At 43.7% G+C, this 26,043-nt stretch overlaps 1 protein-coding gene across 3 annotated transcripts; it reads right to left on the bottom strand.

Moving 5' to 3' along the window:
• On the bottom strand, nucleotides 1-25,411 carry tmem260 (transmembrane protein 260). 3 transcript variants are annotated; one of them, XM_084914075.1, is made up of 17 exons: nucleotides 24,868-24,933; nucleotides 23,778-23,931; nucleotides 20,393-20,424; nucleotides 18,220-18,371; nucleotides 10,008-10,185; nucleotides 9,799-9,912; nucleotides 9,190-9,369; nucleotides 9,071-9,111; nucleotides 7,667-7,753; nucleotides 6,500-6,608; nucleotides 6,032-6,204; nucleotides 4,587-4,758; nucleotides 3,968-4,107; nucleotides 3,213-3,389; nucleotides 2,206-2,259; nucleotides 1,851-1,935; nucleotides 1-1,735 (listed from the first exon to the last, which is right to left on the bottom strand). In XM_084914075.1, the coding sequence occupies exons 4-17, from the start codon at nucleotides 18,324-18,326 to the stop codon at nucleotides 1,475-1,477; spliced, it is 1,878 nt and encodes a 625-aa protein (XP_084770201.1). In that variant the 5' UTR covers nucleotides 18,327-18,371; nucleotides 20,393-20,424; nucleotides 23,778-23,931; nucleotides 24,868-24,933; the 3' UTR covers nucleotides 1-1,474. The 3 variants fall into 3 exon arrangements, with proteins under 3 accessions (XP_084770201.1, XP_084770200.1, XP_084770203.1); XM_084914074.1 differs by lacking the exon at nucleotides 23,778-23,931 and having other exon boundaries at nucleotides 24,868-25,411; XM_084914077.1 differs by lacking the exons at nucleotides 23,778-23,931; nucleotides 24,868-24,933 and adding an exon at nucleotides 20,688-21,059.
• Between the last annotated feature and the right edge of the window lie 632 nt (nucleotides 25,412-26,043).

Raw genomic sequence — 26,043 nt, 5'->3', positions numbered from 1 at the left:
TACATAAAAAAATCTTTATTGAAATATTTTAATCTGTAGAAAGCAGAATGACAGTTTCCCCCTTGTTTTTATGTGAAACCAAACCATCTGCGCTACAGCAGGTCGAACCTCATCATCCAGCCAGCTGACAGCCGCTAACCAGGCCTGCGAACACAGAGGGCAGATTACATTCGGAGAAAACTGCACATGCACTCACTGTCCCTCGCTTTCCGCTGGTATCTCAAACAGCAGGCTTCTTCAGAAACGTTTTATAAAGCTTATGGCAAAATGCTGATTTGACCTCTGCACAACAAATTTCATGGCACGAGGTTCATTAACATCAACACTAACATTTTTAAAAACAGTGTGTAACTGATGCGTCAGATACAAAGGTGTACTTCAGGGGTGTTCTTCAAACAACCCTGGTCCAGTCAGACTAAGTTTGACGGCACCTCTTCCCGACATTCACAGACCTGAGATTCCATTTTTCTGTGAGTCGAGCATCGAAAATCTTGCGTATCTGCGTTTGTCCGTGAACTTTCCATGACTTTGTGTCTCTCTAATGATCAAAGCATTTTGCTTTTCAGTGTGCCGATCTGTTTATCGAATAGGTTTATGAGCAATTCTGGCAAGGAGAGGGGGCTGAGTGGAGATTTAAGCATGTTCTCACACACATGCAGACCCAAATCAACATAGATGCCCACATGGGCACACGCACAAACGCACCTCTAAAAGGGTCCCTGGCATTGTGACATTTCACATTTCATTTAAATCCAAGAGGGATTACTGCCCTCATGTTAGGAAGGAAGAGAGAGAGAGAGGGGGGTAAAAAAGCACTCATCGAATCCATTAGTTTTAAACATTTAAAGGACCATCTAAGATAGACTGATGGAAGGATAGAGGGGTGGGTGGGTGTGTAGGGCTGCCACTGATGTGGAGTGAGGCTGCGTGGCACAGCACAAGTCTGTCCTAGATTAAACAGCCGCTCTAATCCCCCATTTCTGCCCCCAAATTGGGTTTCCCTCAATCTCGGTCTTGCCATCCTAATGTGAGAAAAAGAAGTAGAGCAGAGGCTGAGGCAGAATAATCAGCACGTTAAAAGCTCTGAGAGCAGAATAGGAAAAAAAAAAAAGAGGGGGAGAACGAGATGTAACGATAAAGCAATTGAATGGGTGACTTTAAGAGAAGCGTGCAGAGCTTGATTGAGGTCAGGCAGGGCTTCCTAAAGTCATGCCCTGCCCCTGGTCAACTGTAAACATTCATCAAATGAGACGTAGCACAGTGTTAGCTCTGTTTGGTAACTTCAAACAAGAACTTATCCACCAGCATTTCCCTTCATTTCAAATTCTGACATACAAGTCCAATTTGGCACAGTACATTTAGCCAAACTTAACACCAGTGCACCAGTCTTGATCCACATAGAGCGTCACCTTAAAACCACACAAAGAGGCACATTGGCTCAGCCATAATTTCCATTGTTCCAGCTCCATGGATCTTATGGGGTTTGCCTCCGGCTTTGTCGGAATCTGTCTCTCTCTTGGAGCAGGTGAGTAATGGCTGAGCGGATGGCGGGTGCCTGGGGATCAGTGGGGTCCTTCTCTAAGTAAAGACTGAAGTGCTGGATACTGCAGGTCAGTAGGCTGTCTGCACTGTAACCCCTGTGACCGGAGCGGAGCAGCCTCTCGCAAGCCAGAGCCAGGTTCTTGTCCCAGTTTGGAGGATAGTCGGAGTGGGCCTCAACAATCTCCTTATATAGCTTCCCGGCAATAAAAAAAAAAACAGAGATAAACATAAAAACATTCATGCTTTTCCTGATGCATTTTAATCTGCCCTACTGTGGTAAAGTGTTTGCAGGTGGGGGTCAGACTCACAGTGTAAGACAGCTCAAAGAGGCGAGCTTTCCCCTCTCCCTGCATCCTTTCAGCCAGGTCAAACAGAAAGAAAGCCGTCTTCATCCTGAAACAAAGCACGCAGGCTCAGGGCTAAGTGCTGGATGGATGAGCCATGCAGATCTACACTCTCAGACGCACCACTCCAATGGAGTGATTTATGTAGATGCCGGCACCAAATACATTGTACGTGTAGATGTTTTACCACACAAGACTGGTTTATGGAGATGTTCTGGTGGGGCAATATGCATCGTGACACAGCTTTTTATTTACGCTCGAAAGTATACATCCACTTCAAACAAGAAAACTAGCATCCGCTGTAAAGCATTCAGCATACCTGGCTTGCCACATCTCTTCATTAGCAACACGCTCCCAGGATGCAGGATGGAAACTGTTCATACATGGGGAGAAAAAAAAATCATTTCTTTATCTAAACCACCTTCAGGCACCGCGCTGGCTTATTCACAGTTCCACTAACTATAAATGATTATTTATGTGAATATATTGTTCCACTTGGCTGTGCAGGTTTTGATACACTAAACATCAATGTTTGCTGCATAAACATTAAGTGACTGAGCAACAATACCAGCTAGCACATTAGACATGGAGTAAAACCACATCTGCCTTTTTTTCCCCACTTTGTTGACTGTAAACACTTGACCTCTTCTTCAAAAGAATATTTTAGCAGGGTTTCCGAGCTAATATTTGGCTTGTGGGCATCGGCAGACACGCTTGTCGTGAGGGTGCGGGAAATAATGTCACAGTATTCAGCCGTGGATATCTGAGTGAATGAAGGGCTCCTGGCAACAGCAACAAAATATGGAGCTTTGACTAATTCCACTTTTGACACAGTTATTGACAAAACGCAATAAGAAACTCATTATTTTTCATCTTCAGTCTCATTTCAGATGGCTAAGGGCCTAATGTCTTGCTCTGGTAAAATTCACAAAGAGCTGGATCACAGCATGGAGAACAGAGGACAAGCCCACTGAGGGACGTTCTGTGGAGTCTGTGGAGGGACGACTGAAGACCACAGAGAGAAAAGTGAGCACTGAGATTTTTTTTTTCGCTCCAAAGGATTTGTTTATTTTCTTGGCCAACAGCAGACCTTAAAAATTAAACCGTGCTAATTTTTAACCATTTAAAAATCAGCTACGCTGAAATGTTATGAAAATTCAAATGAAGATCAAAGAGATCTAACTTTTCTAAAAACATTTAACATGTTAGGTTGAATTTCAGAGCAATGAGCATAACATGACATCCCCAACACCAATCTAAATATATATTATTTTAATAGTATAATCCAGGCTGAAATACGCATGAAGGTAAGAGTTAACTGTTAACCTGTTGTGTGGATCACTCCAGTTATAGATATTGCATGTACGATGAGCCCACTCTTCAGGGTGAAACTGCTTCTGAACGGGCACTAAGTAGTCACACACACCCAGGGGCCAGCGGGAATAACTGTGTTCCCAGCTCAGGTCTCCATCAGGAAGCCCGATGCAGGCAAACACATCCCTCCTGCAGAAAAACAGAGACAAACTCTTAGATAGAGGCTTGCTCGTGCCCTCAGTTTTTATCTCCGGGTAGCTGTTTATAATGACACACACAGTGACAACATGGTGACAGAAATTTCCTCACATCCCAGCACCTTCTAGGTTCCCATCAGCCCTGCGCTTCTCACAGACCCCGAGGGTTAATCCCACAGGTCAGTGTTGCCCCCACAGAGATACATATATGTTGGCCTGGCAAACACTGCCCCCTGGTGGGCTTGGTATTAACAAGGCACTATCCAATTTCTGGATCTCAGTTCCTCCTGAAGGAGTGAATCATGGGAGCAGCAGCAAGTTCACCAGAGACCGTTTAACCAAAGCAAGTAGATTAGCTGACTTTTGTAGTTCATCAGACTCCTTTTATGGCCTCAACAGTTCTGTGGGCTTATCTTGTGCTTGCACTGTGTCGACCATTCTGCTGATCTCTGCCTCATTAGATCACCCACTTGTTCATTGTTGCCCTCCCAATTCACTCACTCTCTCTCTCTTTCCATTTAACATCCTTTTATTCCCCCTCTGCTCTTTTCATGTGTCTGAGACACTCACTGCGTGTTGCGGGACAGAAATTGATCGAGACTGAAGGTGCCTTTCTCCTCGGGGTTGACTGGGTCCCACCAGCGGCCGGGAAAGTGGATCCCAGGGTGGTGCTGTGCCAGCTTGGCCACATACCAAGCATATGTCATCATCTAGTGAGAACAAAGAGCACCACCAATCCCAGAGAAATATTTATAACCAGTCGATTATCAGTTAAACAATCATCAGTGCAATTAGTTTAAAGGGATTTTTGTGTCATTATATCTTAAAGCAACTGATGAATCATACTGATAACATATACAAACTAATAAGTATATAAGACAACACAACCAATTTATAAGGCCTCTACTTGCTGACTTAAGGGTCTAATTTATGATTTTCAATTAATTTCTTTCAGTTACCACAAAGCTGATTTTTACATTTTGCCAAAATATGTCAAACATTATATTATCATGAGAAATCACACTTCATTCACATTTTGTCCTTTATTTTTTGAATCTCTTTTGAATATAGTGCGGTTTTAATGGACAAGAAAAATAAGACAGAACAATTTCGTCATAAATAAAATTCCTTAACTTATATTATGAAGGAAAAATCTTTTCAATACGGGGAACAGGGAAAACCTCCTGACCTCCTGATCAACCAGGCGTACATCAGGCCGTACGCCCTGGCAGTAGTGCAGGTATCGCAGAGAATTTCCAGGCAGATCTCCTCTGGTCAGGATGATTGAGTCTTTGGAGAAGGAGGCCAGAAGCTCCCTGCCGAACCTCTCCACCACAGTGTTCCCACTCTGATCACACTCCCTAAGATCATCAGCACATATGCAAGCAATTACTCTACACTAGCATCAAAACAGAAGTTGCATTTTCTCCCATTTTAAAAACGGTTAAACACATCTTTACCCCTGCTCAGAAGCGTGTGTGAGATGTGTGCAGCAGTGTATATGTGAGTGTCTGTAGGTACGCTTTCAAGGTGCTCTGAGGGTAAGTTGTCAGTGCCCCCGCCCCTTCCCCTCACTCTAGCTGCCTATCTAATCGTGGGGAGACAGGTGTGATGGGTCTGACAGCACAGGCCATGCTCTCCCCTTGATCAAAGCCGCTCAGTGATGGCTGTCTGGCACTCCCCAGCGCTACGCTGGTGTAATCTGCCTTCTCGGACAGCTAACATCTCAGACTGAGCTCTGAGAGTAGAATCTATGTGCTAACCGTGCCTCTCTTTAGCCCCTACCATGGGGTGAGCAGAAAAAAACCTGACATGTGGAGTTCAGACCTGCAGTATGAAGCGCAGAGAAGCAAAAGAGAAACAAATCAGGTTGACTCAGGAAAAACTGTGCATAGGGATTTTAGAAGGAGCTAGAAGAGGGGAGTTTTTACATCATTTAAAGTTTACAAAGCAGAAGTATTTAACTTCATTCTTCATATGCATTTGGGTTCAGTGTAGTTACTGCAACATGAATAATGTAAAAACATTAAATTGACAGATACATGGATTGCAGAGTATCTGAAAAGAAACCGTAAGACTCGAGCGGTCGGACACAAAAACACTATTAGAGCCTGAAATCACTAATAGCCTGTAGAAGAAAAAAAACAATGCAGCTACAATAATTATGTCCACTGTGATCAAAATCTTTGCTGTTAAGAATTAGTTTTCTAATTGTCTCCAAATTCAGACGTTACAAAGCCCTAACTCAGCCCTTTTACTGCAAATATACAACAGTGGAAATGGAACTGTAAGGATTTTGTAAGGAGTTAAAGTTCGGAGCGCTGGATTTTTAAATTAAACAATGAGAATACATTTAAAGTGCTGCCTTTGCGTTCCTTTGGTAGTGTCTTCATTCACATGCAGTGCAATTCTGAGGCCGGGGCCGAAATGAGTCTAACTGCAACAACACAACAAATCTTCAAATTTAAAGTCAGCATTTTAAACTCGTTGCTTGAAATCTACCATTTTAGACTTGTGCAATGAAAACCACTGTTGCACACCACAGTAATTCCTGACTGTGTATCAACAGCACTGCAGATTTTCATCACACCAAACAACAGCAAGCTTGTTACTGTTAGCAAGTGCAATAGTCACCTGTGATTGGTGTGCACCATATGTGCCAGCAGAGCTGCAGTGAAGACCCAGCCTGTGGTCTTCCACAACCCCCCATAGCCCAGCCTCCTCTCCAGCCCAGCTAGAGTCCGGCTCAAGCCGAGGCCTGCCAGCACACACACTGCAGCATCGCTCTGGAGCCAGAAACGCTCAACCTGCAGGAAGTGACCATACAAGTGTATACCACACACACACACACATACATACACACACACACAGGCAAATAAGTGTTTTCTGTAGTTTTTTTTGCTTTGCTTTGTTTTTTTCTGGGTTTGCTTTACCGTTGGACCAGGATCAGCATCAACATACAGTACGCTGCTGTCACTGTGGTTTTATTTCAGAATATTGAAAACTGAGACAAACTTGTAATTCAATGCTGAGCACAAGGTGTGATGCTTCAGCTATGATATGAGAAAAGATGTCTAAGAACATAAAAGTCTTATAGCTCACCACTCCGAGCAGTAAGGGTCTGCTAATGTCCAGGTTGGCTCTCCATGCAAAAAACAGCGAGTAGACCACCAGCATGACAGTTAACAGCCAGGACACTGAGCGACACCTCCTAGGACGGGACACCTCGGGTTATTCAGCGCACAAATATTTAACCAGCTTTCCTTTTTTTTCTGTGTGCCATTTCCATATTTTTAGTCTAATGTATCACTTTGTCTATTTACTCTGTAAAAATATACTTGTTTTGAATAAGTCTGTAAGAATATTAATGCACGGACGGGGATCACAAGCCTGAGAGAAAACGTATCTGCCAGCAAGCTAAGAGGTGCATGATTGATTTTCTAATGCAGACTGAGTCATAATGAGCCGGTGCCAACCGCTGAATCACAAACTCATTACAGTACAGCTGTAAAACGTTCTTATACACCAAAAAGAAAAAATTTCCCCTCGTGGCAAAAAAATAAGCCATCGTCCGAACCTGAAGAGACAAGCTTTCAGTCTGGAGCACAGTTTCCTGCCAACAAACTGATTTGCTGATCTCCGTCAGCCGGACACTTATACTCACTCAAGCTTTTCTTGATTTACGTTTTCCTCACTTACAAGCACCATAGCTAAAAAGCAAATTAAATCATATTTATAACCTTACACTTTAACATGGGGCAAATAAGCATTTGCCGGGTTTCCTTTGGGCAATCTATTAGACGACCTTCCTCTTCTTCATCATCTGTCTGTGTATGTAGCCAAGTTTATTGAAGTGCACCTCGGGAGAAGGGGAATAGCTTGTGCCCTGCGGGGCTTTGGGGCATTACTGGGGCTTTATCAGCTCCACCCAACAGATCCCAGCAAAGGCTCTCCTGTAATGAATTACAGGATCACGCTGCCACATATAGATGCATACAGGCAGTGATTTACTTGTACACACAAACATGATTTTGAAAATCCAAAATACACATCAAATCCTCTTGATCTGAATGTGGAGCGTCGTGACAGTTTGACAGTTAGGTGCCTCAGTGTTGTTTTGTATTCTTTTTTTCTAAGATCAGCATTTTGTCAGTGGTTTTGTTCCCTGTCTTTTACTCCAGGGGATTAGATTTTTGTAGTTGAAGTGGGTGCTGAGATGTGCGTGACAGAGTTTGGTGTGTTGCACGCTGGCATCCAACTCATCCTTACCTGTCCAATGAGGAGAGCGCAAAGCCCATTCCTGCCAGTACCAAGACAGGAAGTGAAAGTTCTGCCAGGGAGTGGTCCAACTGAGCCCTGCACACACAAACACACACAGAGACATGACGGACACCGAAGACAAGCTCAATTAGCCTCCCTGTTACTGAACTCAAGGACACCAATTATTAAATGCCCTTCATCCCCTATCAAAACAAACTCCTTGGACTGTGCACTCCTCCTTTCAATCGGATTGACAGATACGAATGACTGTGTCATCCACCCCCCACAGCCCCATCCTCTCCTCACAGCGCCTGTCAGTCACACAGCGCTTGCTCAGAGCGGAGAGATAGTTTCCTGCCTCTTCCTTAATACCCATCTCTATTTGACAGCTTATTGAGTCTCTATATCTCCCAATGTACACTATGTGTGAATGTGCTCATGAGCGTGTGTTCGTGTGTGTGTGTGTGTGTGTGTGCGTGCGTGTCAGTTATTCCAGTGGGTTTACGTCTCCAGTGCGACATGCCTGTCATGTTCGCCTCTCTTCCCCATCTTGAAGGTGTGCTTGTCCATCAAGCAGCAGGGGTGATGGAAAGGGGTGGGTGCTTGGCAGAGGGGGGGCTGGTAGTGGGGGGTCTTAAGACGCACACGCACCCCATCCCGTCAGCTGGAGAAAGATACCAGGAATGGGATGACTGTGGTGGCGGTAGCAGAGGGAAGCAAGGGAGGGAATGGGGTGGAGGGGGTGGGGAGGTGCTAGAGTGGAAAAATACAATCTCTCAAGCTCTATTGCAATGTCTGTCATCACAGCTTGTCACGCTTAAACACCAGAGCTGAGTGATCATTTCAAACTGCTGGAGAAAGAGAACACAGTGATTTGGCCCTCTAAGCAGGTTCAGTTCTGCTTTGATGGGAGAGAGTGGAATGGGAAGAACAAAAGCTGCTGGGGAGAGTAAGGGAAGAGATGGGCTGCAGAAATGACTGTGGGCCCTTATAATGGCTTGGTGTGCGTGTGTATGTGGCTAAACCTGTGTAAATCACCAGAACCACTGCAAAGAGCAGTTGGGTCTTCCATCTCTAGTCCCAAACGTGCCCTCACTGTGCCTCAGATCAAATCGACCTACTTTCCTCCCTTCTCCATCCTAGATCCTACTGTCTAAATAGAAATGAAATACTCAAATCAAACATGCTGGGCAGTTTATGGATGAGAAACATACTGTTTCCTGCGAGACGGACTAAATGTGCTGCTTTGGCCACAAAAACTAGAAATTCAGTGATGTTACTTTGTTCTGGGAAACGATGATGTGAGTTTAGCTGATGGTCATTATACGCATTAAATGACCATCTTGTTGTGCTGTTTACGATATTCAGACCGGGAAGTTTCACGTGCAAACAGCAGAAAGACTGTTTACTTACTGCAGCATTGTGGTCAGGTTAACCGAGCTTTCTGTCTTTGCCTGCAAAACAAAAATCAATATAAGCTAAGCCAACAAGGTCAGGGTCTGTTTAAATGCAGCGAGGCAAGCAACACTTACCAGACAGAATGTGCCATATTCAGCTCGCAGCAGGTGGGTCAACAGACCCGACAGGGTGGTCTGGTCACCCCAGCTCCAGCGGGCTGTGTTGAGGTAGGATGAAATCGGCAGGTAGATGTACGGCAGGAAGCCAGCGAGGAAACAGAATCCCAGAGATACAAGGCCACGCAAAGACAGCTCCTGTTTAAATACAAGGATAAGATGTTCTTAAATTCATGTTGTCCAAACCGTAAGCAAGAAAGTAAAATGGAACGTGTGTGTGTCAACAAGACTGGAGAGCCTTGTTTGGTCATGCTTTTCCCTAAAAGCCCCTTTTTTCTTAGACCAACAGTAACTTTGAAGTTACGCTAATTTCCAGCTTCATATATTTAGAATTCAGAGTTTAAAACAATCCATATTTATATCTATCTTAAAGCCATTTTAGCTCCTCTCCCTTTAAACCAACTTCCCTCTGATTGGCTGCACCTCACAAACAGCAGCTTTTAAGAGGATATGTGAGGAAAAAATCTTGTTTTTGTAGTCTTTTTATTTCTGTCAGAAAACTGCACACAGCCTATTTCTTCTTTGCCATCTATAATTCTCTTTATTTAAAGAGACCCTGTGACTTACCTTTTGAGAGCACAGTCGGTAAAGGACCCAAGGAATGATGACCAACACATACAGCACCAGTGTGTGCTGGTTACAGAGCCCCAAGCCACAGCATAATGCCCCCCAGTGTGCAATCTAACAGGGACAACCAAAACAGTGCAGCATTGTGCGTTTACATTGAATAAAACATAACGTGTGTGTTGCATCTGTTGCGTGGTGTTTTGAGTTACCTTCTTCCTCTGCATGGCATTTTCAGCACAGCGGAAGCTGGCGGTCAAGAAGAAGAGAAGGCCAATAAAAAGGTTATTGAGGGTGAAGACCTCTGCCACCATGGACCACTGCCAGCTGAGTCTGGACACAGCGAACAGCCCACCAGCCAGCACTGCTCCAGGACCAGGACCTGCCAACCTGAAAGTGTAGAAAAAGAGGGTTTTACTCTTTAGAAACGACTGCATCGGAGGACAATGACAAGAAGTTAATTACAATCTGGTCAACTAAATTAACTATTGTACTAATTTAACCATCTGGATGTTTCAGTTGTTTAAAACGACTGCATTAAAATGAACCTCAAAAACAGTATTTCTAAAGGCTGCAGAACTTAAATTGCTTTTTTCAATTTTTTTTTATCAAAGTTGCACTGCAACGACACACGAAAAAAAAAAAACAGAGAGAAAATAACAAAGTCAGCAGCTTCACACAAATTTTAAATGTTGTTATCAAAAAAGCCACCACTTCCCTATAACTAATTTGGGGACCCATTATAATCTTCCTTCTACCCAAGTTTGCTTCTCGGACAAGACCTTGAAAAACACTCAGCGATTTGGGGTAATTCACATATCATGAGAAGTCCCTCTCGAGCAGCCGGTTGATCTTGAACAGACTGGCACAGAAACCACCGTGGTGGAGATAGCACTTTATCCTCAGCTTCTTAAATATAATGTGTGCACAAAAGTTTTCCCCTTCCTCCTCTCCTGTACTGTCTCCATCTCCTCTGCGGTAATTGAAGCAAACTTGGGATAATCTGTCATACGCTAAGACCCACCACTTACTAAACTGAGAGACAGAGGGGGAGAGAGAGTGAGGCGACAAATGATGGGGAGAAGGGAAAGAAAAGGAAAATAGTGCAGAAAAGTGTGCATTAACGGGGTGAGACAGTGTGCGGGATGTAGGATGAAATATAGAAAAAGGAAGAAAAAAGTTCAAGAAGAGAGAAGGGAAAGAAGAGAAAAGGAAAAAAAGGCAACCCAGTCCCCAGCATGCTGGCTCTGAAATATGAGCAGGCTCGACAATTAGGGAAGTCAGGCAGTATGGCCCTTTCCGCCATTGTGTGGAGTGGCTTAGAGTCCTCATCAGCCTATCAGCTAACTGACAGGCAGAGAGCTGCTCTATTCAGCACCGCAGATACAAGCTGCAGGCCAAACGGCTGCCAGGTCCCTTATGACCCCACAATCCCTTGCCGGTGACAGCTTCAAGCTCCATAGCAAATTAGGCGCTCTCACATTACAATCGCAGAAGACAGATTCCATTAACGGTATCTGAAATTGAGTAGAGAGCAGGCCCGTTATCAGACCTGACTCATAAGCACCGCCATTAATCACAAGGCATGATACCATTTATACATTTCCAGCTCTCTGCCTGCCGCTGTGATAGTCAGCCACAAAAGGCCTGATGAGACTTAGGCTAGGGGAACAATGGAGCTTTCTGAGGAAAGCGCGGTAAATCAGGAAAAAAAGGAGAGGGAGAGCGAGAGAAGGGTGGAAAAAAAAAAACTTTAGCTTGCTGACTACTTCCCCTTTTATTCTTGGGTTTTCTCTCTGCTACTCTCCACTATTTTTTTCTGTGTTCTCTGTAAGGCAAGCCTGCTGAATGAGCACACGTATGTGTGTGCGCATGCACTTAATGGGGTTGGGGGGTTGTGGCGTCTAGGAGTGGGTCTTAATAAGCGATAGCAGCGACTTCCTCGCTGCACCGCTCCAGGAATTAGTTGTAACTTGAAGGAAAAATGAAGAAGGGTGGCGTTTCTAGAGGGGGGTGGGGGGATGCAGATGGGGACTTTTGTTGAGGTGCAAAGACCTCCCGCACCCATAATTTTACCTCCTCACATGACAATTAACCCACAGCTCATGCACCTAGCGGGGGGCTGGTTTGGGGGTGGCACGGGGTGCAGAGCAGTCATGGGGGTCCCAAAGAAGGGGTTATTACACCAAGTCTGTTCCTCTTTCTGAAGCTCGTCTGATAGCCAGCACTCGTCACATATTCAAAGACACACACACAGGCACACACTTCTGTTCCTGAACTTCTTTATTCTCCCTGAGTGCCTGACAAATCTCTCTGTTAGAGCTTGTCAGTCAGTAAGAAGCCAGTGATGTGTGTACAGTGCAGCCTGTAAATGACCTGTCTGTCTGCGCGGGACCACCTGGGTCCCAGTCAGCCTCTCCACAGCTCATTCTCCAGGCTGGCTGCTCCCAGGGCGCTCGGATAAAGCAGGACACATTTTGACACCAGTGTGGCCGTGTTCCCTGTTATCACGACTCAGTGCTGTGCAGGATGCTGCCGCTGTACTGAAATGTTGTGGCTCAGTGACAATGGACTGGTTGGGACGTGGCAGGAGAATAACACGGCTGACAACGAGACTATTCAACCCTGAACTGATCCAACCTGCCAAAAAATGCCTGTGTCATCACTTGGGTAATTAAGGAATGACCAATATACTTAAAGCCTGAAACGAAACACAAACTTGGAAATAAAGTAAAAAAAACTATCCATAATTCAACTTGAATAATATGAAAGAGGAGCACAGGCTGAAAAGGGAGGATTAAAGGTAAATAAAATAAAAAATGACAATGATACGAGAGACAATGTCCCCTTCAAGGACACAATAAAGGCTCAGTATAATCACTTTGAAGTGTCAAAATGAGAACCTGCCTCATTTACACACTCGGTTCTACAGTATGGGCCAGAGACATGCCAGCATCGGTCGTCTGCGCTAAACAGCATCACACAAAAAACCTACACCAGCACTCTGCACTGAATGAAGCTTCACAATGGAGCTGGCTAAGAGAGCCGCTGTTACACACCACCCCGGGGAACAGACAATACCACAGCTGTGCCATCGCGGATCAACAACGCACTGTTCTCTAACCGAGTGGTGGTTTGGGTTAAGCGGTGCTGGAAAACAATCACACATTCCTGAAGAGGGTAAAAAGCCCGAGAGAGAGGGGGTGGCCTTGCTCGGGCTGAGGCTGAGGTTTCCAGCTGGCCCGAGCAAACACCCCAGGGCTCCCCTCTGGCCGGGACACCAGGCAGGCTATTTAGCAGCTATTATATGACAGGGGTATGATGTATTGCTTTGAAGTTTCAAAGCCAATCTGCAACTGATACACAAACATTAAGGAATGTCAGTAAATCAAAGTATTGGCTTTGATTTAGTACTACTAAATGACCCAATGTTAATTTTCTTTCAGAGGAATTACATCATGACAGTACGATCGAACTGTTTTACGATTTTATACATTTCTGCTGTTTTGAGTTCAAATGGGTTAAGTTATTTTGTCACATAAGAGCAGAAAGATTTGTAGATTTCTGGGTAATCAACAAAAAATGCACTTCAAAAAACACGACACTGGAGTTTAAAATATAAAAAAATATGCAATGTGCAGTATTACATGTAGAGTCAAGAGCTTAATTTATGCTTGAGAGTAAAAGCCAGGAGATGTTCGTTTCTGCTGTTGTGATTATTATAAATTCATCATCTATCAGCTGCACAATTGTTTAGGTATGCAATGCTAATTTTAAGATTTCAATTGGAGTTCAAAATGGATAAAATGATATGTCATAATCTTATTTATATTTATTTTTCATGGTTATTTAAACAGAAACATAACAATCGTGTTATATGGTGATATTACTGTTGATATTAGTAATATGGCAGCACTGACATCCATACAGTTACCCTTTCACTTCCCTTTAATAGATAAAATATTGATTATAATTACCTATCATATCACATTTTATTATATTTTAACTTTGCTAGCTGGTGGAATGACCACTGGAATGACGGCTGTTTATGATATTTTTCCTGATTATTTCATCTTAAACTACAATAAGAACTAACTGAGAAAATCTGATTTCTAACTGACGTCCACACTGTATGTTTCAGGAGGGGAAAAAAAAGTCTAACAAGTCTCCAAACCAAGCACTTCCCCATCTTTCCTTCCCCCGTGCGGTGTATGAAGAAGACGCTGTCTGTTTGCGCTGAAAGGAGGGTAAACACGGGTCCTGGCTCTGCCGCTCAGACACCCCTCCTCCAAGAAAGCGCTCCAGCGCTACAAGTGCGTGTAAAATTAATCACCACAATTCTGTTCAAACAATGCAGCCACTGACATGACAATTTCTCCCAGAATGCCATCTTAATCTCCACCCAACACACAAAAATTACAGGAAGAGGGGGGTGAAAAAAAAAACAATTTAGAAAAATCCCGTGTTTATGCAATTCACTGAATGCCATTTTTTATTGCTGCTTTTTTCCAACAAAGTCATTAGGCACACACCAGTGATACATAAATGTTGCTGTATAGATTCCATTAACTAATTCTGGGTGAATTGTAATTGCCGAGTCTGATCCGTCTCTGTGCCTGGTGCCTTATTAAGACTGCCTGTGGTGGGTGAGGAATGTAATATTGACGTCCGAAGCAGACACAATCTCGGGCCCACGGGCAAAAGGAATATTAAACTGGTACTGTATTCTGCTGTCTATCTAGCCCTCCTCCCTCCTCCGCTCTATCCCCATCCCGTAGCCAGTAATGAGGAAATAACATCTTCATTAGACATCTGTTTAACTGTATTAGAGGATGAGTCCTGGGGGAACCATTGGTCATGCTGAGGAGGGTGGGAGTAAAGGAGGTCTGTTGGACTACAATGTGACGGATGAGATACTGCAGAATAGGAACAAAAGGTCCAGCGATTGAGGCCTTTTAAACAGACAAACTTAAAATTGTCTTCTGCATTTTCATAAATAAATTTAAAAAAATAACAGTAATGGGTGTATTCTCTATGGATACTCGGGCTGAAGATTTTATCCAAGAGTAGCAGACGTGAGAGGGAGGGGCATCCTTGCCACCTACAGGAAGAGGTGAGAGCATTACCCAATAAAACAACTCTGTTCAGCTGTTTTTTGGATGCAAACCCACATCAGTGGTTGCTAAAAACAATTCCCCCACACGTCGCTCCTGACACGACCTCAACAAGACACACACAACCCCACCCCTTTGGAAAAACAACCCACCTGAGCAAGGAGAGAAAGCACCATCGGGACCATATGGTGGAGGTCCTTATAAGGAGCTGGGGATGCAGCACGCGGCAGGGGATGGCACCACGCCCACCCTCCCGTCCACTGAGGTGTCAGCTGTGCCACATGGGCTAGCTCTTGGCAGGGGAGCCTTTCGCAGGTGTGCGGTTTTTCTCTCGAGGGCCGCCGGGGAAAGAGGGAGGCCAGACACGTTTGGTGTGCTTCAACGGGCCTGTTATGTAATCATGTGATCAAACCGAAAAGTGCTGATGACTGAGCGGGGCGAAGTTGGGGTTTTTTTTCTGCTGTGATGGCTGTCAGCTCGCTAACGCGTCTGCTCGCGGTGTCTCGGGATAAGCTGGGGAATGGAGAGAGATTCCTCTCAGGTAGCAGAGATTCAGAGCAGCTTTAGCAGATAAACTATGAAACGAGAGAGCACAAAATACAGAGCTGTCTGGATAATCCTGCTGCGCATTCCTCCAGAGACTCACAGCTGAGGCCTTTAGCATTCCACCAGCCAAATGTTTCTCTCTGTGAACCTCCAAGTGCAATCGATAGTAATTATCATTACGTCCACCATCCTCAAAGGCTTGTCAGGCCGTGGTGTGAAAACATAACAAGACATGCAATTCGGCCATCAAACTATATGATCAAGCAAAGAAAACTGTAATTGACAAATCAAAGGGAAGCTAAATTGCTACATTTAAACTTATGCAAGAGAGAGAAGTGGCTTCCAAGCCTATCAACTTACATTCCCCCACATTAAACACGGCAATCTGGCCGACTAATTTAAATTGATACATCAAAGGCTCACAATGTTGGGTATATTCCAGATGAATTTCAAGGTCTTACCATTTATTATTTGAGAGAAACTGACTTCGAGTACCCGTATTAACTTCAAAATATTTTGCCATCTGAACATAATTTCACAAAGCAATAATTTGTTTGGGAGGGTGAGGTCGGCCTATTTCCCAGCAAATGAAAACCAAAAAAATGAGAAGTAGTTACAAAAAAAACTGTTTAGGAGGGCCAACAAAGGGACAAAAACAACAAATGACATTTAAGAAATTAATTATGTTGGGACACAGCACACTCACTACAAGGGCAGAGCAGGTATGAACGGCTGGTCAGTTTTGGCATTTCATCTGAGGGAAAGGCCTGAACAGAGGGTCTCTGCATGGCTGTGGCATTTATGCCAGTATTGTTGACAGGGTTAAATCACACAAATGCCCTGCACGCCAGAACCAAGAAGCAGGTCTCGACCATCCGGGAACCCTCGCCCAGTTCTCTCATCTTTTGCCCTCTCCAGTAACCCCCCAGTAACCTGAGTGTGCCAACTGATCCACAGCCTCATAGCTCATCCCAGTCTAGGCCCTGAACAGATAATGACTAAAACCTTTTATGCTTATTTCTCTAAACTGGAAGCGTAGATTATACATTCACACTTAAGAGCTTATATGGTGTAACTGTGCGCTCTGGATGAAGTCCTCACCACTCATCAACCCTAGCTGGCGGTTGTGGGTAAGGGGGGTTGCAGAGCCTTTTAATGACTTTTTACTTGACCATAATCCACAACTGGATCTAAATCCCCCGAGATTATAAACTGGGGCTACGGTTAACATGCAAAATAGGAGCCAAATATCAGCAGACTGCATGGATATTTTCGGCCCTCAAAATAACTGTAAATGTCTGGCGAAGAACGGAGTCCAATCAAAAGCATGAATACCAGGGGAGCAATAAGGATGTCCAGTTCAAGCATGACAAAGAAGTGCAGCGTTTTAAACCCCCCCCCCTTTTTTTTTTTTTAACCCTCTTTTTATTGTTTGGTCCTTTTTGCCTTGTCCTGGGAACACTGGTGAAAGCTGGCAGCCTTTGGTTCACCTCTCAGAAACAGTAAGACAGGGCAGGGTCTAAGACTGATGCAGTCTGGGCTTAAGGCCAGTCCCCTGGGTAGCTCTCCCTCTCCAGTCCCTGCCCTACTTCAGCAGGGCTGACCCTGTACCCTGACCTTCTCCAGACCTCCTGCCACATCGCACACACTGGCCAAGCACACAGGAAGCCGGCCCAGCACTGCGCACTTTATAACACATACAATTTCATTTTCACTTGCTGTCCTCCCGCTATCACAGAGTCCTCACAGCCTGCCAAGGTGTACAGCAGGAAGAAATTACATCATATTCAACAATTTCTATTCTGGAAATAGTAACTTAGAAATATATGACATGGTTGGAAACAGCCCAGTATGCACAAACAGGGACAAAAAGGTAAAATGTTGACACTAAGCTGCCACCAAAATGCAGTGTGGAAAATGAGTAAAATCAGCAAAAAGTGTGATGTAAGGCAGTCTGGTTAACCATGCAAGATAAACACACAGACAAAGCAGGAAGGGGTAAAATACTCCTTACATGATACGGTCAGCAGCAGGCGAAGCTGCAGGGTGGGTAGATGGCAATGCGGGGACCGTAAACTGTGTTTATGACAGAGCGAGGGGAGAGGTAGTTGAAGAGAGGGGAGAGGGAGGAGCGCAGAGAGTGATCCTGTTCCTCTCAGACCCAGGAGGCAAGAAGGGGAGAGATTAGAAATCGTGCCATGTCAGGATTGGGAGCATGCTGGGCAGTGGGGGGGGGCAGAAGAACAGGGATGTCAGGTTTGGGGGGGGTGGAGGGCACAATAATTGGGATATACATACACATACACGCATTCTCACAACGGGTGGCTGATAGGTAAACAGGGAGGGTAAGGTGCTGGGAGGGAGGACGGCGACTGGGTTCTGCTTCTGAATACTGAACAGAGGATCAGGGAGACCACTGCCTGTCAGTCAGGGCCCAAAAATACCACTTTCTGTTCCAGACAGCTTCACGATGCAAAAAGTCAGTAGGGGAATGTTTAAAGACTGCCGCCACTCAAAAATGTCTTCTTATTATTGTTACTTCCCTTGATGTGAGTTAGTCACCAGAAGGCTCCTCTGCTGAAGGAGGGAGGCTCTTTGTGCCTTCCTTAAAGTTCTGTTTGAGAATTTAGTACTTCAGTTACTGATACCTACTCGATTGCAGAGTACACCAATGTAATCTTTTTATACAATAACTAAAATCCAGAACAGAACATAATGCATCAAGAAATTCTGGAATGGGGAAACACACTTTTCATATGCCTACCTGCAGACAGTAATGCAGAAGCCACCACAAGCTGCAGCCCCCAGGAGGCTACTCATCAGGTTAACGCTGTGGGCTGGAGAGAGTGAGGGCAGCAGACGCATAGCCATGTGAGCCAGTAGAGTGAAGAGTGGGTATCCTGGAGGATGGGCCACCTAAAGACACAAAAACAAAGACAAGGGCCATTTCACACGTGAACTTTTTACACTTTTGGGAGAATCAGGTGCTCCTTTCTTACATGCAGCATATAGCAGGAGATGCGTTCTTACTGCTATACTAGAGGAAATACTCCATTTGGTTTGGGAAGGGAAGCAGCTTTGATAAAGTGAGTGAGGGGCAAAAACACGTGATTCTGCTCACTAGTGTTAAATTCAGTGATCTGCTATTCACACACTGACACAATCCCAGAGATCTGGCAGGCAAACCACTGATGTTTAGAAAAAGAGCTGCAGTATGTGTAAAAATAGCTCACAATGTGATGCTATCACAATAGGTTTACCACGATGATGATTGTATCACAATACCTTATACATTAAGAGACAATAATCAATGATATATGCACCTTAACTGTGCAACTTTAAAAAACAGAAGACAAATAGAAGAAAATATTTATTTATTCCCTGCAATGTAGTGCATGCATCACTATGAATTACTTTTACTCCATTTCAGTAATGAAACTGTTTATTTTTTTAGCTCTCTTTTCCCCTTTTAAATTTCTTCTTCTTCAGCTTCTGTTTTCCCTTAATTATGTGATAAGCGCCGGTAGTGACTCCGATACATCGGGACTGTGTGGAGAGTCCCTACAAAATGTACTTTTAAAAACTCTGATTTTTAACAATGGTGTACCATATCTGTAATTCTATCGCACAAGAAAGGGATTTAATATATTGCTGTATCAACATTTTATCCTCAGCAGGTAAGCACACATGAATTTTGCGAGGAGTCAGAAACATCCTGCTTGGCTTTACTCTGACTGTGCTGTCATACGAGAGCCCTACACTCCCTTTCTTTTCCCCTTTTCTCACTTCTTTGCTGCGGGCCTCTTCCCAAGGACAGTGCAGCTCCCTAGAGCCCGTGGTATAACACGTGGTGCTCGCCAGCCTCAACCCCCAAACCACCGCAGAGCCGTAGTCATTTTCGCCTGGGAGATCTTGGCAATCGCAGCAATTAGCCACTAAGTCTCTTCCACCCAGATAAGGGCTCAGTCATTAAACACAGACTCATTCCCTGGCACAGATAACACAAAGCATGCAGGCAGTGAGAAGGGGCAGCTCTTCGAATGAACAGAAAGCCGAAAGGTGAGAGTGTGACTGACTCACCAGTTACCTCGAACACGGCAAAGGATCTTTTTGCAGACATGCAAACAGCTTTGCTAAAATTTGAGTGAGGAGCTGGGAACGGAAAAGGCGCGTCGCAATAACTCGATGAGCAAAAAGCGAGGCTGTAAATATGAGAGAAAGAAAAGCTCCAGCACCGAGAGTGGTGAACTAAATGGTAGCATCACGCAGGTGGGTAACGTCACCAAAATGAAGAGCGATTAAGAGCATGAGGAAGGACTGTGTGGGCTGACAGCAGTGTACAGACATGCAGCTAAAGGACAGCTGAGCGATAAAGGCCACAGGGAGCAAAGCGAAGGAGAACTCTCAAGCTCTGGGGATCAGAAGAGGGGGGCCAGCAGCCTGGGTCCCAGAGATGGCCTGCAAGGCCCTGGGGAGGCCTGAAAGGCAGACAGGCAGGCCACACGGACTGCAGCACTAACGGCAGGATTACTGGCATAGTGACACCGACACAGCCTCCCTAAAAGGATCACAGCGGCGTAATAAACTTTATTAAATAATAAAACTTATTATAACTGTTAACCCGATTTAGTTCATTCTTCGCGGCTTACACACACACACAAAAAAGAGGGGTGGATATAATAAGCCTTATACCGTACATAAGGCAAAGCCTACAAAAGCCATCGCCTTACCATTGACTTTAATTGGATTTGAAAAACGGGTTGCAAATTATGGCATTCTCTACTTGCAACTTAGTAAAATAAGTGTATAGAAAAGAAGAGGAAAAACCTGTGGACTGAAAGTAAATTAATCTGCTTTCTGCCCATGCTTAATTAAACTTCCTTAATGCTTATAAGAGTTAATGAGTGAATTGATTAAACAATACAGCTAATACTTACCCCCAGCTCACAAGCAGTGGTGATCAGCTCTCCTGTGGAAGAGAATAGGGGAGGAAATTAATGTAAACCCAATAATTATTATTAAGAGACAAGTCTGCTCCCAAAGTTTTCCCAAATCAAATACTTGCACTGGGGTTTTGCATTAATTTGCCAGGATCAAAACCTGCAAATCTTCCCAGTGTGACATTTCCTAAGCGGCACGCTCATTCTCTTCATCTTTCACTTCTCCCCCGATGCCTCCCTCCCTTCTCCGGCACATACACACAGATATAAACACACGAGCGTACACACAAACCATTAGACTCCCCCTCCAATGCTCTGTCACACAAAGACACACATATGCAGATCTGAGAATAATGCTTCCAGTCCCATCCTCCCCATGCATTAGGGTCCTTTCCTCTCCTCTTTCTTCTGCTGCTCTACGTGCCTCTCTCCTGCTCCCACACTCCTAATGTCTCAATGTCTCGTTTAGTCCGTTGGGCACAAACAGAAAGGCTACGCCGGTGACAGTCACAGAATGAAGTAAGCTGTAAAAATAAAAGCCGGCTGCACAATTTTTTGACAAGCTCTGTGTGAGGCGCAGCACAAAGTGAAAAGAAAACCCCTAAAAGCTTTTTGAGGGAGCTTTAATGTATCTGGGCACAAACCCATTTGTGCCAGAATACACCCAGAGCATTTCAAATTATACTGATTTCTCACCCAATGTTTGCATCTCCCACTCATGAAAATTGAAATTTGGTTCAGATTAAATGACATTGATAAATGTTTAGGTTCAGGACAGCCCCCTCTACTGGTACCAGACGGGTAGTCCCTTCCTCCGTCAAACACATCCAATGAAACGCTGGCCTTGTTTCTTGCAGACTCTATCACTTTTACAAGCTATGTCGAATCCGTAAGACACTACACGCAATTCCATTAAATCACATTAAGGTAAATTAATTTATATTGCTCTCCTGTGTTCACTGGTTTTCAAACATATAGCACGTAAGAAAGAAGAAAAGAATACAGCTGTTTCAATCTGAGCAGCTGTTGGTGCTGTTACATATATTTAAAAACAAACAAACAAACATCTGCACAGTAGGGACATGAGCAGTGATGCAGTAACAACCTTTACAAAACAGAAGGGCTGGATTTCAGATGGCACTGGTTTCCTCTCATATTTTGCAACCTTGCTGACACAGTGAATTACGATGCCTAAATTTCTGCCACATGAGGAGCCCTAACTCTTATCAGTCTAATGGACCATGAAGTCAGAACTCCTCCACCTGCACAGCTTAAATGTTTCCACAGCTCCATTTCACCTGGCATGAGCCGCCAGCTACCTGCCATCATTTAACATCACACTTTCTCATCCTTCATCGGCTTCTCAATTTCACTCATTTTCCCCTTAGAAGTGGCACACTTTTACACCATTCAACACTGAAACTCAAACTAATACCAAGCCAAAACATCCATCTCAGTGCAACAGAGATGCAGTTCTGCAGCCCCAATACTAAAAAGGGAAAATATTGACTCAACGGGGTAGCAGCATGGGTGCCAAGAGTCTTTGTGATTGTGGAGCATGGGCACCCACACCAGTCTTCCCATAATCCCCATCATTTCCACACTCCACATTCCTAGACAACAGCGTACCCGTGGGGCTGCGCTCAAGCCTCTCCAGGGCACATCACACCTAAAGAGATTAGGACACAGAGACGGAGACCTGGAGAATTCGGAAGGGTGTTCAGCTGGCACTATCAGAGCGGGCATCCTGCACCGTCCCTAAACACTGTGGAGAAGGGGCTGGCCATTTTTTCAAAGGCCCTGTTCGTTAGACAGCAGCACAACCAGCAGCGCTACTCAGCACTCCAATTGCCCGCTCTCGCTTCATCTCTCCTCGCTTATATCTGGCCGAGCTTTTCTTATGCTTTCATTCTGCAAAAATGCATTCCCTTCTGCAGCTCGCACGCCAAAGCAGTAAAAACCTAACAAGCAGAGCCTTCATGCCCTCAAGTCCATAATTTACAAGTTTGTAACCTTGGTATCACTTCTAAACACTGTTTGTAATTGTTCAAGGCACTCCTTCATAAACTGCATTACAAGAATGTTGGGAAAACACATCGGAAGGTACTGAGTGGAATACATTCAAGTCCACAGTAAGCCGTGTTAAATGTAAATTAGGTTTATGCATGCACACAAAATATTGAATTTAAATAAACAAGGACAATTATTTGTAGTGACTGGCTGTCAACAGTGCTTTGTCAGCAATTATGGTGTCTGTATTACCCAACAGTCAGAAAAATCTAAAAATGCATAAAATGTGGGGGAAAAGTGCAATTAGGTGTGAGTCAAACATGGTTTGCACAAACACCTAACAAACAAAAGGTTGCTGGTTTGGTCTAGCGAGAGACACAAATACCTTTTGGGATTGTATCAGGAAGAGCACCCGTTGTTAAAAAATAAAATAATTAATATGTCGCAAAATAAAATGAAAATGTTAACAGTTCTGAAACACATAATATGCAATTATTTGATTTTTTTTTTTTTTTTAAAAATTGCAATTTTATTTTACAGTACCATTGTACCTATGTGTAGCAGGTAACATTGGGTCAAAGCATGTTTTTATAGTAACGACTGAATCACATTTAAATCATTAAAATGTTTCCTATTCAGTCACTCTTAATAAAAATAGGTGTGAACCAAACTGTGACTTTAGAGAACTGTTATACCTCTACAGACTTCAACGAAATCCAAATAAGTTATGTTATAGAATTACAAGTAAACGAGTACAAGTACAACTAAAAGCAGCTGAGTTTAAAGAACAGAAAAGCATAAACTACATTAAACTACATCATCTCAAATTGACTATGTGCACGAGACAATGCTAACTTCCTGGTTTGAGACCGGATGTGGGGTTGTGCATTTCCGGTAGCTTTACTTTGTCAATCGCTACTGCGAAGATATACTCCAAAATCATGTCCAAAACTCGAAAACGGAAAGATTGCGTTAAGTTACAAAGAGGAGAAGGTGGGAACACTCACCGCTGTTGTGTCATAAAAAAATCTAATGATCAATTTTGACGTTTAAAGCGTTTAGATCGATCACTTGTTTACATCACTCAACACAAGCAGAACTGCATTACTGCAGCAGAAGACACATCGTCCACATTCAGAAGCACATCTCTGTATAATGACTGGTCTTATGATTTAAACAGGCAAATGTTCATCATTCAAACTACAGGTGAAGAATAGTCAAACCAGATGTTTCCGTTATGTCGATATCAGCTAGTCAAGTACACACCTACACAGCATGTTAACAAACCCTGAAAAAAGCCACACAAAAAATGAATGATTGCTGGTAACGGTTTCTATACATTAGTATTTACGAAGGGTATGTTGTGACTTACCTTCAAAATTACAGCGGTCCCTCGCTAATAATGCGGTTCACCTTTCACCTCGCTGTTTCGCGGATTTTTTAGTGCAAGTTTGCATGCTTATTTTTACGTCACATTGTGTCCTGCGTCTGGATCGCTGCAGACGATCTCCTCCGTGACGTCTCTCCTGTACAGTACAGAATCGCTGCATTGATTGCTAGCAGTGTGACTCTGAAGTGTAGTGCTGTATGTCCACGAAACGTTTTGCACCGTCAAAAAATAAAATTGGCTACTTGATTTCACCTATCACTGGTTATTTTTAGAACATAACACCCGCTATGAATGAGGGACAGCTGAGAAATATAACATTTGAATCCCTTTTCTCTTTTGCTCTGAGGCGTGGGGGAAAAATATCGACAAGTCGATGAACATCATTTACAGATATATTGGGTAAATGCCCAAGACATCTATAGAAATGTAAATCGCCGCTTGATTCATTCATTTGCTTAACTTGTTTTGGACCGTAAACAGGGCGCGAATAGGACACCGGAAACAAAGCTCCCCACAGGAGTTTCCGCACCGGAAGTAGCATATGCTAACGTGCACAAAGTCAATTGGACAGGAAATTGTTCTTTACAGCACCACCAACTTACGTCAAGATAATTGACGTCAAGATATTTTAAAAGAATAAGAAAGAAAACAACGAAATAAATACAGATAGTCGTGTATATTTTTACATTATTTGTTAATTACACTGACTGAATATTATGAAATAATGCCTTTTGTCTTTATCAGTCAGCGTTGATTCCAAAATCAGCCTTAAACACTGGAAGTAAAAAAGGTATTAGTGTCTCATTTAGAGGTTTTCGTATTTACCGCGGACGATTTAAAAACATGAATGAAAGAATGATTCTTTCAATTTATATATGTGTATCTCAAAGTCTGGCATGTGTTTGTTTACGTTGTCACGTCGACAAACGTCGCTTTACCTGCACTTGCAGCACCATGGACAGCACCAGTCAAGCTGCAGCGGTTTCATCAACAAGGTGCAATATGATTGGCTCCCGGCAACACAACACAGCCACGTGACCAAATGAGCGTTAGCTAGCCTGCTAGCACCAACCTGAGTCTCCACCGGGGACCGTCCTCTGCACACAGGGCACATAGAGAGCGGCGACACAAGCGACCACGGTGCCTGTCAGTATCCAGCTTGCTCTGTGCTCCGCGGACATTTTGTTTCTTTCAGGGGAAATACGGACGATTTTCACTGAAATGCCTCTTAACTAGCGAGCTAACGTTAGCGTCCATGTATTCCAGACCCTTCGGGGTATAAATAAAACTTTGACCTACGTCTAAAACGATGTTGGGTAGAGATGAAGTACATTTAATTTAGTTCTAAGTAAAACCTTTGCATAGTCTTCAGCACACTTGCAGAAGAGTGTGCTGAGTTAGGTTCTTCCTGCCCGCGGAAAGTAGGAGCCACATTCACGCCGACTGGCTAACCTCGCGATATTACCGGACACGCTTTCCTCATAAGTTGCATTACTCATTGAATTGCTGTTTCTTGCTTTGTAGAAGGAAACAAAAACGAGCGTTTCAAATGAGGACGACCAGTGTTTTATCTCGGACGTGTTGGCCAAGCAACATGGTTATGACTACTTCCTGGTTCACTCAATGTCTTTCAGGAATGTGCATCAGTCTTCTTTCATCACTTGTATTCACAGAGCTGAACGGGGAGGGGTTGGGTCTGCATCTTTACGCTAGCACGACAGTTTATTTTTCTGTCAAAATTAGTCTAAAAATTGAAAGCCTTTCCTTTTTGCGCTTTACGCATAAATTTTAAAACATACTCAAGTTTTCAGGTTTTCTTCCAAGTATAATATTGTGTGCTAAAATGTACGGAAATGGAAAGAACTCTAAATCTGGCTAATTTGTAAACTGAAGCTACATATGCTAATGAAAAGTATGTGTTAAAGTCTAAAGGCTCAAACCAGCTACTTAAAGGGACCTGTTTATGATTACTATTCATTGCCAGGCACCATTTTGAAGGATCAACATGCAAATATGCATTTTCTAATGCATATAATTTCTCAGTGCATTTCAAGAGCTTTAGTTGAGAGGGACTGCTGAGTATCTCAACTCAAACATAGCCTGCCTTCCCTCATTTGGAGGGGTTGTTTTAAGCCTTACAGTGAAAATGGCATTATTACTAGATTAAAACATTATTATATTAAAGCTGTTACAGTACCTGCTTCAAACGCACAATTACGTGCACAGTAGAGCACTAGATTATGCCCGA

This window comes from Perissodus microlepis, chromosome 19 (assembly GCF_051167445.1).
Source record: "Perissodus microlepis isolate ML-2025 ecotype Zambia chromosome 19, ASM5116744v1, whole genome shotgun sequence".
NCBI lineage: Eukaryota > Metazoa > Chordata > Actinopteri > Cichliformes > Cichlidae > Perissodus > Perissodus microlepis.
The sequence above is the reverse complement of the archived record's forward strand: the minus strand, read 5'-3'. Positions and strand labels throughout refer to the sequence as shown.

What these genes read in the sequence shown, in the direction of transcription:
- tmem260 (XM_084914074.1), bottom strand. Translation starts at nt 24,976, where the DNA reads ATGTCCGCGGAGCACAGAGCAAGCTGGATACTGACAGGCACCGTGGTC. An exon ending in GGTCCCCGGTGGAGACTCAG is followed by an intron (nt 20,425 to 24,867) that starts GTTGGTGCTAGC and finishes TCTCTTCCACAG; the next exon opens with GAGAGCTGATCACCACTGCT. An exon ending in TACGCCTGGTTGATCAGGAG is followed by an intron (nt 4,108 to 4,586) that starts GTCAGGAGGTTT and finishes TGTTCTCACTAG; the next exon opens with ATGATGACATATGCTTGGTA.